At 34.3% G+C, this 17,511-nt stretch overlaps 2 protein-coding genes across 2 annotated transcripts; both read right to left on the bottom strand.

The window, feature by feature from the left end:
- Window positions 1–1,507: 1,507 nt before the first annotated feature.
- On the bottom strand, window positions 1,508–4,788 carry LOC143247897 (solute carrier family 23 member 2-like). Its single transcript, XM_076496449.1, has 3 exons — window positions 4,724–4,788; window positions 3,251–3,401; window positions 1,508–1,693 (listed from the first exon to the last, which is right to left on the bottom strand). Exons 1-3 carry the CDS (start codon window positions 4,786–4,788, stop codon window positions 1,508–1,510), a joined length of 402 nt encoding a protein of 133 aa, XP_076352564.1.
- On the bottom strand, window positions 3,502–15,363 carry LOC143247899 (uncharacterized). The gene is made up of 6 exons (XM_076496450.1): window positions 15,185–15,363; window positions 11,084–11,177; window positions 9,479–9,532; window positions 7,622–7,726; window positions 4,940–5,096; window positions 3,502–4,150 (listed from the first exon to the last, which is right to left on the bottom strand). Exons 1-5 carry the CDS (start codon window positions 15,361–15,363, stop codon window positions 4,971–4,973), a joined length of 558 nt encoding a protein of 185 aa, XP_076352565.1. The 3' UTR covers window positions 3,502–4,150; window positions 4,940–4,970.
- Between the last annotated feature and the right edge of the window lie 2,148 nt (window positions 15,364–17,511).

Here is a 17,511-nt window from a genome sequence, read left to right on the forward strand (position 1 = left end):
CTGTATTCCTTCACCAGTGTATTTGCCATAAATATAAACATGTCGTTTTGCATGGAAAAATGTCAAGTTTTCTAGTTAATTCTTAGGCAATAATTTTATGTCGTTGTTTCATTTTAAATAACGAAAATGTTAAGTAAAGGGGTTTAAACCGGCAATCTGCAATTTTAAACGCAACAACCACCAGGCCATCTCAAGCTTATAGTGTATGGTATAATGTGTTATGTCACAAACTTCGGTTTTCCTCACAATTTATATTCATTCACTTTTTAAAAGATCATAGGGAAAACTTTTCCTCTAAGCATTTTTTTCAAAATCTGATGCAAAATGCGACGATTATCTACTAAGCGTAGAAAATATTAAATTAAAAGATCCAGATATACGATACATGATTACGAAATAATGCTCTTGCATAAAAGTAAATATTGTGGACATTATTATAGAATAGTTTCACCTTAATTTGATTTTGTTCTAAATAAGGATTTCATTTTGAAAGTCATTATAATGAGAACGATTAGTTTGAATGTTTGCAAAGGAAAATATAGTTGTGATTATGGAAAAGGCAAGGCTATTACTTAGGTTGTTTAGGAGTTTCTAGTGATTTATTATTAAAGTTTTGATACGTAAGAAATAAATAGAGTTGTTTAGGTTATAGGTAATCTCTACAGTGTTTTGTGTGTTTGACGGAGAAAGTAGAATAATATTTCATATTTTTGCAGGTTGGACAAGATGCTTTCAAGAGTCAACTGTGTAGCTTTGTTAAAACAAAAAAACAAACAATTCTCCTTTTCTTTCAGATAGCGATGAGGTTTCTAACATACCGAACGTATCAGTTTGGTTTGTTTTGAATTTTGTGCAAAGCTAAATGAGGACTCTCTGCGCTAGCCGTTCCTAATTTAGCACTGTAACACTAGAGGGAAGACTGCTAATCATCATCACCCACCGCCAACTCTGAAGCTACTCTTTTATAAACGAATACTTGGATTCACCGTCACATTATAACACTCCCACGGCTAAAAGGGCGAGCATGTTTGGTGTGACGGGATTCGATCAACGACTTCAGATTATGACTCGAGTGTTTTAACCACTTGGCCATACTGGGACCTCGACGTATTCGTGCGATACCATAAAATATAGTTCCTGGAGGACAAGGTGGTTAAAGAACTCGAGTCGTAATCTGAGGGTTAAGAATTCGAAACCCTATCGCACCAAACATGTTCACCCTTTCGGCCTTGGGGGAGTTATAAAGTGACGGTCAATCCAAGTATCCGGTAATAAAAGACTACCCCAAGAGTTGGCGGTGGGTTGTGATGGCTATCTGCCTTCTCTATAATCTTACACTACTAAATTAGTGACGGCTAGCGCAGATAGCCTTCGTTTAGCTTTGCGCGTTATTCATATCAAGCTGTAAAATATTTCATATTTTACAAATAAAAGCTTCAGTGGAGTATTACAAGTTTCTCTATAATACTAACAAAATACCATTAATAAGTTTATTATAAAACAAGAGTTACATAATTGCTATTCCCCAGTTTTTACTAGCTTTAAAAGCTGCTTCTTCGAAGAGAGATAGTCCTACCAACGATATGATAGGAACGAAAACTAAAGGTGTTAACCACTGAAGTATCATTCCGATAACACCTGTAAGACCTATAACCATTTCAAAGATGGATGCCCCAATGATAGCGCCTTGTATCTACACAAATATATCAAGACTTACATTTTAAATGATGCAAAGATATATAGATTATTGAATTTAAAGTGTGTAAGATATTTGCTGATATACATATATTTTTATATCTATGTTTGTTTCATTTTAATGCATGAGACACACATCGTGAAATGTGTATTGGGAAAGTCACGCTTGTTCTCTTTATTTGCAGAAGATTCTATAGCGTAAGAATCAAAAATAAGAATAAGAATCAAAAGATGAATTTTCTAGAGTTACGCCCATTGAGTATAAAAGGTAATCATCACAACACGCTATGTTGGGTAGTTACAGTCAGTATACTTTAAACCTCGGAAGCTGTTATTGTGGTAAACGCTTAATAAACGGAAAAGTAGCCCAAATGTTGACGGTGGTGGTGATCTCTTGCTGCCTTCCCTCTAGTCTTACATTACTAAATTAGGGACGGCTAGCACAGATAGCCCTCGTGTAGTTTTGCGCGAAATTCAAAAGCAAACTAATAGTTATACTTCAGATATTTGACCAACAACGTTAATAGATTTCAAACATGGCAAACATTCAACTTTCTTACATTAGTCTTACATTCTAGTCTTACATTACTAAATTAGGGACGGCTAGCACAGATAGCCCTCGTGTAGTTTTGCGCGAAATTCAAAAGCAAACTAATAGTTATACTTCAGATATTTGACCAACAACGTTAATAGATTTCAAACATGGCAAACATTCAACTTTCCTGAAATAACTTCAGACGTCAGTATTTATACGAGAATTAATTTGCTCTCCGTTAACTCTCAATAACAGATCAAGTTCCAGGTTACATGGATGGTCCGTCATCGTCAGGTAGTTACGGCTCTTGAATGGCATCTGTAGGTCACGGTAACAAATGTGCTCGACCTTTCAGTGGTGGGGCGTTATTATAAGACAATCAATCCCAGTATTAGTTCGTTGATGAGTATCATAAGAGTTGGCAGTGAAAGGATATGACAATTAGCTGATTTTCTCTGTACTTTCACTGCAAAATTAGGTATAGCTACCACAGATAACCCTCGGGATACTTTGGGTGAGATCTAAAAACAAACCAGAACAGATGGAAAATTCAGTACTCCTTGAAAAACGCTTATATGTAAACCATTATTTGTAATAGCCTTTTTACTAAACTGTGTTATTGTTTGTATATTAAAATATATTTGTGTTAAGTATAGTAACTTGGAGACTTGTCGGAGATGAATCGTAACAGGTAACATGCGATTTTTATTTTAATAATAAAATTTCTAAAGTTAAAGCGTTGAGTAAAAACCTGCGACTTTAATGAAATTGATAAAGTCGTTGAATCTAAAATAGTTCTCATTACTGCAGTAATAATTTGTTTTCATTTATCCAAATCTCCATCGTTAACTTAACATTCATGTTAATTTCCAGGTGTTTTCATTTAGTAGTGAATCAGATTTAAATAATTTAAAATGTTATGACAATAATTGCTTTATTTTGTTCAATGATTAACAAAATCCTTGCTTCTGATATCGGATACATAATATTCCAACAAGCCGTTTTGATATAATTTCTCACCTCTCGCATTCTGATTTGCCAGAATTCTTGTAGCTCTTCTTCTGTTGCTGACAACATTATTTCTTCACTAGGACACTTCCACTGAGGTAAGTTCAAAGTAGCAAATATTGGAATCAAAAAGGCTGAAGAAGAGCCTTGAATAATGGGTAGTCTACATAAAAACACTAAATAAGTTTTTAGTCTAAGTATTAAATCAGCTCTTCATTTAATTACTCAGAGTCCAAGCAACAACAAACAATATCAAAACTCTCCTGAATGTATAAACGTTTTTATTAAGAATTTGAAACAGGTTCAGAGTTCTACATAAAGCAGTATTATTGTCTAGTAATCTCTCACAGCAACAACTTCAGTATTCACCAAACAGGTTCTTTCATATACACAGTTTGAAGTCATTCCGTCATAATGATTTTCAAATCTCAGCTGTTTCGTTTATGGTTCCACCACTAATTATGCTTTATCTAATGGCATTGCCTATTTTTAATAATGTTATACTGTAGTTTACAAGGCTGGTTTATAAACATTCCATTTCCAAGTTCACCATTCTTATCATATTCTATTTAGAGAATGAAGATATTAATATTTCAAAGCTTTAATCAAAATTCAAAATACACAGAGATTCCAAAGAGTCACATCAGTTGTCTATATACATATGTCTTCATGAGGAATATCTTTAATTGACGTTTCATTTTCCAGCTGCATGAGATAGTTGAACGGGTGTGGCCTAGTGACCAGTATACGTCAGCTAAAACTTCACTTTGTCGTTGGTTTGTTTTATGAGTGAGACGGTCATGTCCTACTATTCTATAATAATGGAAATCGCAGTGGATACCGTGTGTAGCTATTGTTTCCACAGTCTTACAATTTTAAAATAGGCTTTGCAACATTCTTCGTTTGCACGTTCTTTACAAACAAAATATTAAGATGCAGATTTATAACAAAGGTTTGTTACACATTGTTGCGATAATGTACGTCAATGTAAACACGTAACATGGTTATCATTTCAGAATATTACAGTTTTATATAGATATATGTGAAAACGGCTGATATGGATAAAAAACGCACTATATTGAAGAGCGACCAACCTTTCGACCTTCTTCGGTCATCGTCAGGTTCATAAAGAAAGAAAAAGGTAGCTCACCGATAGCTGACCACATGTTTGAAAGAGGTTGTGTAATTGAGTGTAGGAATGTAGAGGGCGTGTTTAGATGTTGGATTATATTTATTAATATAGGTATAAAGGTGTTCCTTTGTATTGGTTTATTTTTAGCTTGAGTTGTTGTATAAGTAAGGCTTCTTTAATTTTACGTTTGTTTATGTTTGTTTCTTTAAGTGTGTGGGTGTTCTCTACAGCTATGTTTTGTTTATTTGAGTTGCAGTGTTCGAAAACGTGTGAACACTAAATAAATAAAAAATGGCACATTCACACAATTGAACAGCTGCCTCCAAACAAGTGATCAGCATTCTGTGAGTTACCTATTTCTTTCTTTGTGAACCTGACGATGACCGAAGAAGGTCGTAATGTTGTTCGCTCCTAACATAGAGATTTCTCTACTAATACCAGCCGCTTTTACAAATATATTTTTTCTCTACAAGTAGGTTTTCTCGTCATCAAGGATTACAATAATATGATATCGAAAATATTCCCCACTTTTAAGCCTTTAAGCTTGGATGGATGAAATTCGCTCTTACCTTGTACCGAAAGTTGACTGGATTAGGGTTCCTAAACCTGACACAAAAATATTGTTGATGTTATGTAGCTCCTCGCCGGGTCGGTTTCTTGGATGCAAAGCTTTGGTGTGACTAAGTAAGAATATGCCAAAGTCGACCCGAACATCATCAGGAATTGCTATTAATGTAAAACCAATAAATACAGTTTATTTTTCATGTTTTAATCAAATACCACTTGAAATACGTTTTAAATAAGTGTAAGGTGTTTTTATTAAACAGTAAAGAAGGGAACTAAACTGTTTCTATATTAGTGTTTCAGCAATATGCAACATTAACCATAATAATTTATTCTTCCATCCTGTTCAGTGGACAATGTAATTGAATAAAAAAGTATTTTATAAGGTGCAACTGAATAATTTCAGTGAATTTCACCGCTATCTGTGATTTGAAATATTACTGATGTGTTTATAGCTGAGCCAAATAAAACACACAAGAGGAAATGTATTAACTCAGATCAAGAGATTAGTTTTAGTTTGAGATACTGATATTTCTAATTTAACAGTATGAACTGTTTTTTTCTTTTATACATCACAGATGTTTCAAAAACGTTTTACGCGTGTCACGTTTCAGATTCGAATGGTGCTTTGCCCATTTACTGATTTAAACTAAGGCATTAAGAATACACAGAGGAATCTCATATTTAAAAGCGTAAATGTATTTAAAAAAAATAAACAAATAATCCAGGCTTAATTTTTTCCTTTAAAATATCACTAACAATAAAATTATTGAACGAAATATATTTCTTATCATTCACTTATCATTCGTTTTTATCAGCAAAATCGTAAACATTGATAAAAATAAAAACAAAAAAAATTGAAATCCATGTACAGTCATGTGAAAAAGGTTAGGACACCCTACAAAAGCTTGTGTATTTTTGTAACATTTTTGGATATATAGATATTTAATCTTAGTTTCAACAATACTGAGAGATTATAGGAATATCACAGAACAATTAAAACGGAAGAAAAACTTCTCAAGATCTTCTGTAAATGCAATTATAGAAAAATGCATATTCTAACTGAGCTAAAAGGTAGGACGCCCAAACCCTTAATAGGCAGTGTTAACCCCTTTGGCTGAAATAACTGCACTGAGACGCTTCTTGTAGCCATCTGCCAGTCTCTGACACCGGTCTGAAGAAAGTTTGTCCCACTCCTCAATGCAGAATTCTTTTAGCTGTGAGATGTTTTAGGGGTTTCTTGCATGTACAGCCCTTTTCGAGTCACCCCAGAGCATCTCAATGGGATTAAGATCTGGGCTTTGACTCGGCTATTCCAGAACTCTCCATTTCTTAGTTTTCAGCCAGTCCTTGGTGGATTTACGAGTATGTTTCGGGTCATTGTCGTGTTGCCGGTTGCAGTTCCGCATCAGCTTCAATTTTTGCACAGATGGTCTCATATGATTCTCAAGCACCCTCCGATACACAGTAGAATTCATGATGGATTCTATGATTGTGAGCTGTCGCGGTCCTACTGCACCAAAGCAGCCCTCAACCATGACATTTCCAACTCCATGCTTGACAGTTACTATGAGGTTCTTTTCTTGGAATGTTGTATTTGGTTTATGCCAAACATGTCCTCTGTTCTGGTGTCCAAATAATTCAATTTTGACTCATCTGTCTAAAGAACATTATTCCAGAAGTCCTGGTCTTTGTCTTCATTCTCTCTGGAAAACTTCAGTCTCATCTTGACGTTTCTCTTACAGAGCAAAGGTTTCCTCCTTGCACACCTCCCATGCAAGTTAAACTTGTGCAGTCTCTTTCTGATTGTAGAAGCATGCACTTTCACATCAACAGTAGCCAGAGCCTGCTGTAGGTCCCGTGATGACACGTTAGGGTGTTTGGAGACTTCTTTCAGCATCTTGCGGTCTGCTCTCGGGGTGAACTTGTTTGGACAACCAGACCTGGGCATGTCGACAGTTGTTTTGAAAGCCCTCCACTTGTTTACTATTTTCCGGACAGTGGAATGGCTGATTTCAAAATCTTTTGAAATCTTTAAATCCGTCACCAGACATTAGCTGCTACAATTTTCTTTCTGAAGGCCTCAGACAGCTCTTTTGGTGCTCGCTCTCACTTCAACAGTCAGGAGCACACCAAATTAAATGTCTAAGGTTTAAATAGAGCAAACCTCATTCGAAATGCTGAGTAACGATGTTCTAATCGTGTGCACCTGGTGTGATACACCTGTGTGTCAGCTGAGCCATTTTAAGAGGGAATAAATGTGGGGATATCCTAACTTTTTCCTCAGTTAGAATATGCATTTTCTACAGTTGAGAGTTACTGTTTCAGATCATATCTAATATTAAAACTCAAAAGAAAACATTTTGTTCTGAACGAAAACTTGTGCGAAACGTTGTAATCTTGAAGAAAAACAAAACAAATCAAAGATCAAAATAAGCCCTCATGTAAAGGAAAATAGGAGAAAATATGAAGTTTAACTTCATTTAGACATCAAACTAATCATTAATGAGGACTAGTGGTAAGAATACTGGGTGAAAATAAGTTTTGAAAATAAAGTTCTTGACAGTTTAATGCAAAATAATAATATTAAAATAATGTAAGATATTATATAGATATATAAGGTGTAACATATTACTGACTTAGAAAATACGAATAGTAAAAGTCGACAATAAACTCCATGTTCTCACCTGAATCCCAAGTATAATACACAGGTACCAACGAGGAACTTCATCCACAGAGTATAAGATGTCACTCCTGACTCTGTCTTCGTCTTCGATGTCCACAACAGAAACCTTCATGTTGAAAAATAACGGTGGTTTATAAAATAGATAATTGTTTGTTTAATTACTTCCTATTTAATTCTTGTAGAAATAGTGTAGCTTAGCGTAAGGAGCTGGAAATTTCCTTCATATTTACACTGAATGTCCTTCAGAGGTATATTAAACTAAATTAGGTGGAATATAGGGTAGTATCTAGACGTGTTTTGTGTAATAACTAAATCTTTGTTGATATAATAATATATTCTTTAGGACAAAATATAATAAATTAATGTAGGCAACTCTTACGTTTTATATTGCTACATAAATTTGGTTTAAGATTCGTATGCGTGTGCAATTTTGACATTTGTCCACTTCTCAGTAGCTCAGCGGTAAGTCTAAAAGTTGATAATGCTACTAGCCGGAGTTTTGATACCTGTGGTGAATACACTAAGCTCACCGTGTAGACTTTTTTCTTATTCCTTTGTTGGTTGGGAAAGTTGACCGTGGAAGTTGGGGTGGGGGTAACAAGTGGTTAAGGCGTTTGACTCGTAAAGCAAGGGTCGCAGGGTCGATTATTAGTCGCACCAAACACACCCAATGTTTTAACCGTGGGCGCGGTATAATATTTTGCATTTTTACATTAAAGGGAATTTTGGGATTAACCTCGATTTTATAATGCCCAACAATTGAAAATTTAATCACGTTTGTTGTGATCGGAATTGAACCTGCGACTCCGATATTGAGAGCAAAGTGCCTTCACCAATGACAATGCACAACCCAGTTTTGTGTTTAATAACAAACAAAGCAACAATAGATATTACGTAATTTTTCTATAAAATTTTATTTTATTAATTATTTTTGACATGGAGAGAGCAAGTATAACTAACCCGATAGTCATTTGAACATAAATTAGAGTATATAAAACATAAATTTCAATCTACTTTGTCATGAAGAGAAGCATTCGGTTAACACGAAAGTTAATTTATTTGTTTTGTTGAATTCATTTATAGTCAAGTTGCACGGGCCTGGCATGGCCTAGCGCGTTAAGGCGTGCGCTTCGTAATCTGAGAGTCGCGGGTTCGCGCCCGAATCGCGCCAAACATGCTCGCCCTCCCAGCCGTGGGGGCGTTATAATGTGACGGTCAATCCCACTTTTCGTTGGTAAAAGAGTAGCCCAAGAGTTGGCGGTGGGTGGTGATGACTAGCTGCCTTCCCTCTAGTCTTACACTGCTAAATTAGGGACGGCTAGCACAGATAGCCCTTGAGTAGCTTTGTGCGAAATTCCAAAACAAACAAACAATCAAGTTGCACTTAACTCAAACAGACTCATTATCACGAGGAATGCAGATAAACTGTCACAGTAACTTAACCAGGTATTACTGTAGATTTAGTGTGACGTTGAGCTAATTTTTCAAATAACTTGTAAAACCAACATATGAAGAAACATTTTGAGAAACTACAAAATATATATAGATATATATACATTGAAAAAAAAGTTTTAAAATATTTATTTATTCTAATATTATTGGATATTCTATAATACTCTAGTTGTTCTATTCTTATATGTTTCTTTCTTTCTGTTGTTGTTTGAATTAAGCCCAAAGCTACTGAATGGGCTATCTGTGTTCTGCCCACGACGGATATTGAAACCCAGTTTTTAGCGTTGTAAGTTCGCAGACATGCCGCTGAGCCATTGGAGGGCTTTTTTTTTTTTCTTTCTAAAGCATTTATTAACCAAAATAACCTAATTCATTTGTTACGAAATTCTTACACCAAGTCTCTTACCTTCAGCTCATCGATTTCGTTCAGCATTTCGTTTTCTACGATGTTTTGTTCTATCTACGTGTAAAGATATATATATACACACACACACACACATAAACATTTTAATATTTAAAGTGAAAATTAGAAACCTATTTGGTTTCTCTCAGCTTATTCGTATTTTATATACATAAACAAGTTACTTTTGTATTGACAGTATTCAAATTTCGGTTGTTTATTATGAGGTGCATGTTTAAAAGCTTAGTAGCCAATCTTATTTTCATATGATCAATCTTTGGCTGTTTTTACATAAGATAAAAAATTGGGTTCATATCATCATTATTATAAATTAACACATGTTTTACTAACTTTATAGGATCAGTAACAGGAACATTGTCGCCTTTGTCACCGACGTAGTGGTGGCAGTGTTGAAAGATCTACAATATGGCGGAAGTCCTACATCTACTTTTGCCAAGCCTTGAAGGACTGCGTAGGAAGCAGGTATGACAGTGAAATCGACAAGTTCAGGTGAGTAGTGGTTTCGATTTTACACGTTAATATACAAGGAGGCTTACACAACAATACAGGGTTTGCACGAACATGGTGTTGATATCATTTTTATAAACAAAACATATCTGAATAGAAACAACCATTTCAGATTAACTGTATATACTGTTATCTCAAGCCCTAAATCAAAAAAGGAGAGGAACCGCGGTATTATACAAAAGTGACATGACGGTAACACATGATGAAACTATTAGAGAAAGTAATAACGAAATTCTAGTTTGCCACATTGAGCCTGCTAATACAATAGTGTTCACGTTAGCTGTGTTTTCTGCATCCCCTCGGGCAACGTCAGATACGAGTGTATTTAAACAATTTCTTTGTAGAAACACTACATTTATCTTAGGTGATTTAAAGTCAAAGTATACCAACTTTCCATGTAGGAAAACAAACAGGAAGGATATCATTATAAATATATTTATAGAAGAAACTGACCTTGTGGTTATAGATGATAACATGCCCACACATACCCATATACATAGCTCTCAAGACAGACATTCTTGATTTGGTAATACTTACCCCAAACATTTTGCCATATATTTCTAATTTCTGCGAATTAGCTAACATTGGAGGGGATCACGACCCCGCGCATTTCGCGCTGTTCCACCGAACAATCACTTCACGTGAATTTCCTCCCCTTTTCTGTAACTTTTCACGGACAAATTTGGAAATGTTCAGCACATATCTCAACTAGTCTCCCATTGAAATAGATTTTATCACACCTAATGAGCACACGATTGATAATTTAGCTTTTTGCATAACCTCTAATAAAATCCGCAACCTCGACTGTATCCCTATGCGAGATAATATAACTTAAATTTAAGTCGCAGAAACTAACTCCCGAGATCCATTCGCACGTAACAGAAAGATTACAATTTATTATTATGCAAAACTGCCACACTAAAACAATAATTAATGGGGAAAATAACACAATAAAACCATTAATAACACGGCAGCATGATATTAACCAGGAAGATTTCTGCCTATCCAACGATGAAAGCAAAAAATACCAAACTATAAAGCAATTAATGTCTCAACCGATTCTACTAAAGCAGAACTATTTACCCAATATCTTGCGTCAGCCTTCCAGATCCCAAGCCTCCCATCATTGTTCGATTCCAATTGGTGGATTCGGCAAATAGCCAAATGTCGTTTTGCTCTAAGAAAACACACACACACAATAAACCACACCTGTAACAATACAACACGATCGATTTCATTTGCCAAGTAAAATTAGATATCGACAAACAGGCCTTGCAAGGCCACGTGGTTAAGGCACTCGACTCATAATCTTAGTGTTATTGGTTCGAATCCCCGTCACACAAAAAATGCTCGCTTTTTCAGCCGTGGGAGCATTATAATGTGACGGTAAATACGCTATTCATTGGGAAAAGAGTAGCTCAAGAGTTGGCGGTGGCTGATGATGATTAGTTGCCTTCCCTCTAGTCTTACACTGCTAAATTAGGGACGACTAGCGCAGATATCTCTTGTGTAAGTTTACTTGACAGGAAAATTTATGGAAAAGATAATCGCGAACAGGCTCTTATTTTGTATAAAAACAATAAGAACCTGTTCCATTATCACAAAAGCTGTCGAATGTTTGTTTTTAACATAAAAAAATACTGCAACTGTCATATGTTTGTGGTTAAATAATTGAAATACAGTTTCTGTTAATCTAAGTAGGTGATCACTGGGCTACATTTAGCATAATGGATTGCTGTTCAAACTATATGAGCTCAAAATCCCACATAAAGTTATTCAGTGGATCTCAAGCTTTACTCAATCACATAATCTAATGGTGTAATAGATAGTGTGTAGCTCTATATCCTAACTAAACACAGGCAATTATATTTCACCGAGTTGTTAAAACAGAAAATAAAAATAATCCAAATACAACTAACCCTACCACACACAGATATTAAATACACTAAATCTATAAAACTTCTTGGAGTTACCTTCAATAGGTCTCTGCGCTGTAGGAATCACGTTAGCATTTGAAAATTTGAAAATCTGTCAACCAACGTATTACTTTCCCTAACCTTATTGGAGGCACTCACAAAGGATGCTAGGCCTACCATTAAAACCACTTATAAAGCTTGTATCAGACCACCCATTGAATATTAATGCACTATCACGTGCAACGTGTCAAATGACCTCATGCAAAATGTAGAAACATTACAATACCGAGTAATCCGTATGGCATATCGTTTACTAAGGTATACTCTCTCAAACTTCTTAGATTTACTATGAACATCACTAAAATCTAGTGAAATAATCCGGAATTTAGCCAAAAGATATTATCAAACAGCCAACACGAGAAACACACTAACAAAACAATTTTCAACGTCAGCCAAAATACCCACCATATGGCGCACCCATCAGTATCATTACAAAATTCGTAGCATATAGGGTACTAACCAAATATTAGCCGAAAGTGTACTAAACATCAACATTCTTAATTTTAATTTCAGTTACATAGCTCGGACACTCTCCGGAAAGATCGAGTCTGGGGAGTGACAATAGGTTTAAACGGAGTTACTTCACACAAATTCTTGACGTAGGATATGCAGATCCGAAGTCGCCCTAAAGAACCATAATACCTGTATTGGTCGAAGATTTTGTGATAGTCACGTGCTGGAGCCTGTTGTTGGTCTTTCCTCCGCCTCTTGCCGAAGATAGATGATAACAACAATTTGTTTATGAATGGATGTGTAAATAATGTTCGTATTTATACACACATACGTTTTTTTTTCTTAACATGGTTTAACCTAATATCCAATCACAAATAGGGTGAAGCAAAAGTAAATTTCTTGGCGTCCCCTTCCAGTTGAATCTGTCCAGAGCTCCTGCTAGGGGCCAGTTAAAACCTAAACCGAAATACTTGCCAGGTTTTCTGATTTTGCTAGCCGCAATATTATGGTAAAACATAAAATCAAAAGATTGTCAATATTAATAAACATACGTTGTTTTAACAACTTCAGAAAACTTGGTACATACAGTTGGTTTTAATTTTTCATAATAATTTACATTTCTTACTTTTAATTGAATAAAAATCACTACTACGAAATGAGATGGAAGCAATTGAAATGTCAGCTCTCATGTTCTGTAAACCAACTGTGTCATATGCTACAAATTCTATAAATTAAAATTTCCTTCATAGTTACTTAATAAATATTAGAATTCGTTATTAGTCACAGAGGTATTTTGTAAAATAACCAGGAAACAATATTAGAAGAAAATGTTTAATTGATTTACATCATATCACGTCATATGGAAATAGGAGAAAACAACAACAGTAACCACAAAAATTAAATCGATTACCCAAATCTCCTCACAATGCGAATTAAGTGCCGAAGCTGGAATGTTAATACGTTTATTGATATACTCATGATGATGAGTTATTTCATTTTGAAAATTAACTATTTCTATGTCTTATGCTTTTTAGTATTGATAATTAAAAAGACATCAAAGTCTTGAATGAAGGGTTACACTAAAAGATTTACAAGTAGGTTCAGGGATGTAAACCAAATATACTTTGTGAAAACGATAATTTACTAAAACATAAAACAAATAAGGTAGAGGTAGAATGAAACAACTATTATATTGTAATATCAGGCAATAAATCAATTGTTGCCTTCGTAACCAATCAATAATTGTTAAGTCTGCGTGTGATGCACATCGGAATGCATTCTTATTATATTGTTTTAAACCTAGAAAATCTAGTTCTCAGGTTATTTAGAAAACATACTTTATATTTACTAGAATACTTTTTAAATTTCACTTTTAATGTAATCAGTGACGAGTGTGGTCATCCGAAATGATTAACTTTTGAATGAGTTGAGTTGCTAAGGTGGTAAAGGTTATCTTCTATATGTGTATAAATATTTCAGAAAATCATTCAAATATATTTTAAACAGATGTATCAATTGTTGTAATTGGAAGAAAAATTTGTTTGCAACGTACAATTACTAAAATATTATTATTCCAACAATTTCCCTTATAAGATGTTTCTTTTCTATATATTTTTTTTATCCTTTAAACTTTGACAGCTTTACGATCGAAACATACATAATTTTATTAACCAGATGATATTTCTTAAACTTAGTTATAAAGTTTGTGTTATGCTGTTCCCGTGTTCACTGATCCAAATAGCGCTGTATTTTATCCTACTGGTACTTTTGTTGATCTATGAAAAAAATGTATATCAGATTCCGTGTGTGATTGTTACTAACAGAATATATAACGTAGTGTGGGCCGGTTTCTGTTATTCTAAAACATTTATAATAATTTAGAGAACAAAGTTATCTTACCTTGATACCTCCTACAAGAGCTAAACAAGTCAGTTATTACAACAATATGGATTCTAATATTGAATGATGGTTTTGAATTAGAGATATAAGAGGTTGTGAATATATAAATATGTATGAATATATAAGTCTATTGAACTTAACAACATTTTATTTAATAAAGAAATTAAATAATTAAATAATTTCTCCTTCGAGGTTTTGAGGAAAAAAATCCAAAAACATTATGTCATATGTAGCATATTCCTGACAGAGGCCTAAAAATATCAGAACTTTTGACTTTTTGTGTAAGCTAGGTCATCGAAAAAATTAAGTGTTTTATACAGAAGTCTTGCTTCTAATGAGGTTTTGAGGTTGTTTTATAATACGAGTTTCGATGTAATATCCGATATACATACACGAAATATTTGTAACACAAAAATATAATGAATTTGTAAAACCCAATTTTGATTTTAACGACATATAGGCATTTTATTGATATAAGTCTCGAAGCTGTGTTCTGAATAAAATTGTGAATAAAAACTTCGTTGATATTAAAAACTCAATATTTTTTTCAAATAACCATTGAAGTTTTTAAGGGTCTTTAAACTTAATTAATGCTTAAACGTCTCTAAACATCCAATATTGATTGACAAAAATCAAACGATATTTCAATAATATTATGACTATTTGCGAAAAAAACAAGTTGGAAAAGGTTGAAATAACTTCTAAAGATATAATTCATATGTACATTGGATAGTTTATTACTGTAGTGTTATAAAACAAAAAGGGCGGGTCAAGTTATAATGTTACTTTTCCACATCAAGTAAAGGTTTAATACAAGTGACTGTTCATATAGATGAATAAAACTTTCTAAAATTACCTTAAGTTCGTAAACTGGTTGGTTCCGCACCATGGTAACAAAGGACTTTTAATGTTCACTCCAAGATATAACAGGTTCAGAAGAAGATGGGTTATGTCGAACACAGCCCTAGGTAACTGTGTATAAATGATCCTTCCAACGTAAATGTACCTGTTGATTGTACAAATAATGAGGTGCATATGTCCAGGTTGCTGCGTTCTTGATCCGTAAAGATGAAAGGTGGAACAACGTAATCACCGGAAATGACGAAACTATTTCTCTTTCAGTCGTTTGTTTCTTTTTTTTGATTTTGCGCAAAGCTTCACGGAGGCTATCTGCGCTAGCCGTCCCGAATTTAGCACTGTAATATAAGAAGAAAGGAAGCTTGTCATAACCACCCACCGCCAACTCTTGGGCTACTCTTTTACCAACAAATAGTGGGATTGACCGTCACATTATAACGCCCCCATGGCTGGGAGGGGAGCATGTTTGGCGCGATTGGGATGCGAACCAAACAGTATATGTAATTTATCAAGAACATTTTGCCTAAAACAGAGAACATGTAAGAACTAATATGAAGAATATTTTAATGGTCGAATGGATTTCACGAGGCCTAACATCAACTTTCTTTTCGACGAGTCTCTACTGTTCCACTCTCATCACGAGTACGAGAGAGATTGACAATGTAATTGACCTAAAGCCAGTATACAGCACGTGAACATATGATTTATGTGAACGAAATTGCTTACAAAACCATTGTGAGTATAGGTATAGAATTACGTGTGTTTTTTTTGTGATAAAAACATAACAAATGGCTTGGCATTGCCAGGTAGCTAAGGCAATTTGGGGTACGATTACCCACAGAAGACACAGCAGGTAATTTAGTGTGACTTTCTTTAAAATAAACAAAACTGTTAGAAGCTACACATGTAGCAATATATTTAAAGATAACTCGTTAAACACACAAATACTAAACCAGAAAAAGTTCACAATGTTTCAAGTGTTGAGGTTCAGCATGCAGATGTGTTGAGAACCTAAATGTAAAGGTTGAAACGTTTAAAATTAAAATACTGCCTGTACAAACACACCTACACACGTCATTCCATTTGGTTATAGCAGGTTTTAAAAGTTGCACCGTCTCTCTTTACAGCTTAATACGTTAGCACCCCACATTCTGGCACAGCAGCATGTCTGCGGACTTACTACGCAAAAATACGGGTTTCGATACCCGTTATGGGCAGAGCACATATAGATAGCATTTTATGCTAATAACAAACAACTTCTATCGTTGCAAAAGTATTTTCTCTGAACGTAAGTTTTTGTCTTATCCCGATAATATATTTAAAAAATTATGCGTCTATCTGACAAACTCGGCTGTTTAAAATAAACAATTGAAGTGACCTCTGCTTGATCTGTCAATCCACCAAAAATTCAAGTGGTTGTATTTAGAAAACCATAATGCACTCAACAGATGAACTCCTTTATGATAAAGAATTCTAGCATTGGGTTTCAGCTAGATTTTGTGGAAAAAAATTACTTTATTGAAAAGCACATGTAATCATAATCTATAATTACATTAGAATTAAACCTCACTCTGCCATAAATTTGTAATACTCTGGAGCCAAGTAGTTCAAGAGAAACTTTAATTTAATTATTCTAAATTTATTCATCGTCTAAGCTTAGACGTATATTCTTTTGTGTTTTATATTTTTTTATTTACGGTCAGTAAATTGAGTATTCCTGGATTTCAACAACAAAGCGCTAGTATGAATTATAATATATTGAAATTACAATTTATTTACATTTTGTTGTTTTAAAAGAGCTAACATTAAATTAATTGTTAAATCAGAGACGGAATTTAAATGGCTCAGCAGTAGCTTTGAGGACTAATAATACTAAAACCTGAGTTTCGATACCAGTTGTCAGTAGAGCATACATAGATATCTTAATGATACTTTGTACAGTTAACTGAGACAAAAAAAAAAAAAAAAGATTTATGTCTCGCTATCTCCATTCCAATTATCACTTTAAACACATTCAATCGAAATATACAATTGTTTTTTTTCATTTCAGGATTTCCATAGATACCCGAGGGTTTTGGGCGCTATCTGTCCCTAATTTAGCAATGAAAAATAGTTGAAACATAGCTGGTCATCAACACTCACCACTAATTCATGGGCTATTTTTTATCAACGAATAGTTGGATTGACAACAACATTATAACACCCACACGGCTAAAAAAAGACGAGCATGTTTGGTGTTACGTGATTCGAACCCTTTATCCGAATATTACGAATCGAGTGCTTTAAACTCTTGGCCATGTTGGGCCGTCGTCTATACTCGACTAA

The sequence above is a fragment of the Tachypleus tridentatus genome, chromosome 3 (genome assembly GCF_004210375.1).
Source record: "Tachypleus tridentatus isolate NWPU-2018 chromosome 3, ASM421037v1, whole genome shotgun sequence".
Taxonomy (NCBI): domain Eukaryota; kingdom Metazoa; phylum Arthropoda; class Merostomata; order Xiphosura; family Limulidae; genus Tachypleus; species Tachypleus tridentatus.

Coding starts and splice junctions, on each gene's coding strand:
- LOC143247897 (XM_076496449.1), bottom strand. CDS start 4,788: ATGTTAGGAGCGAACAACATTACGACCTTCTTCGGTCATCGTCAGGTT. Junction 3,402..4,723: donor GTTCACAAAGAAAGAAATAG/GTAACTCACAGA, acceptor GTTTTTATGTAG/ACTACCCATTATTCAAGGCT. Junction 1,694..3,250: donor GGCAAATCAGAATGCGAGAG/GTGAGAAATTAT, acceptor ATATTTGTGTAG/ATACAAGGCGCTATCATTGG.
- LOC143247899 (XM_076496450.1), bottom strand. CDS start 15,363: ATGCACCTCATTATTTGTACAATCAACAGGTACATTTACGTTGGAAGG. Junction 11,178..15,184: donor AACCAGTTTACGAACTTAAG/GTAATTTTAGAA, acceptor GTGTTTTCTTAG/AGCAAAACGACATTTGGCTA. Junction 5,097..7,621: donor GTATTATACTTGGGATTCAG/GTGAGAACATGG, acceptor TTACATTAATAG/CAATTCCTGATGATGTTCGG.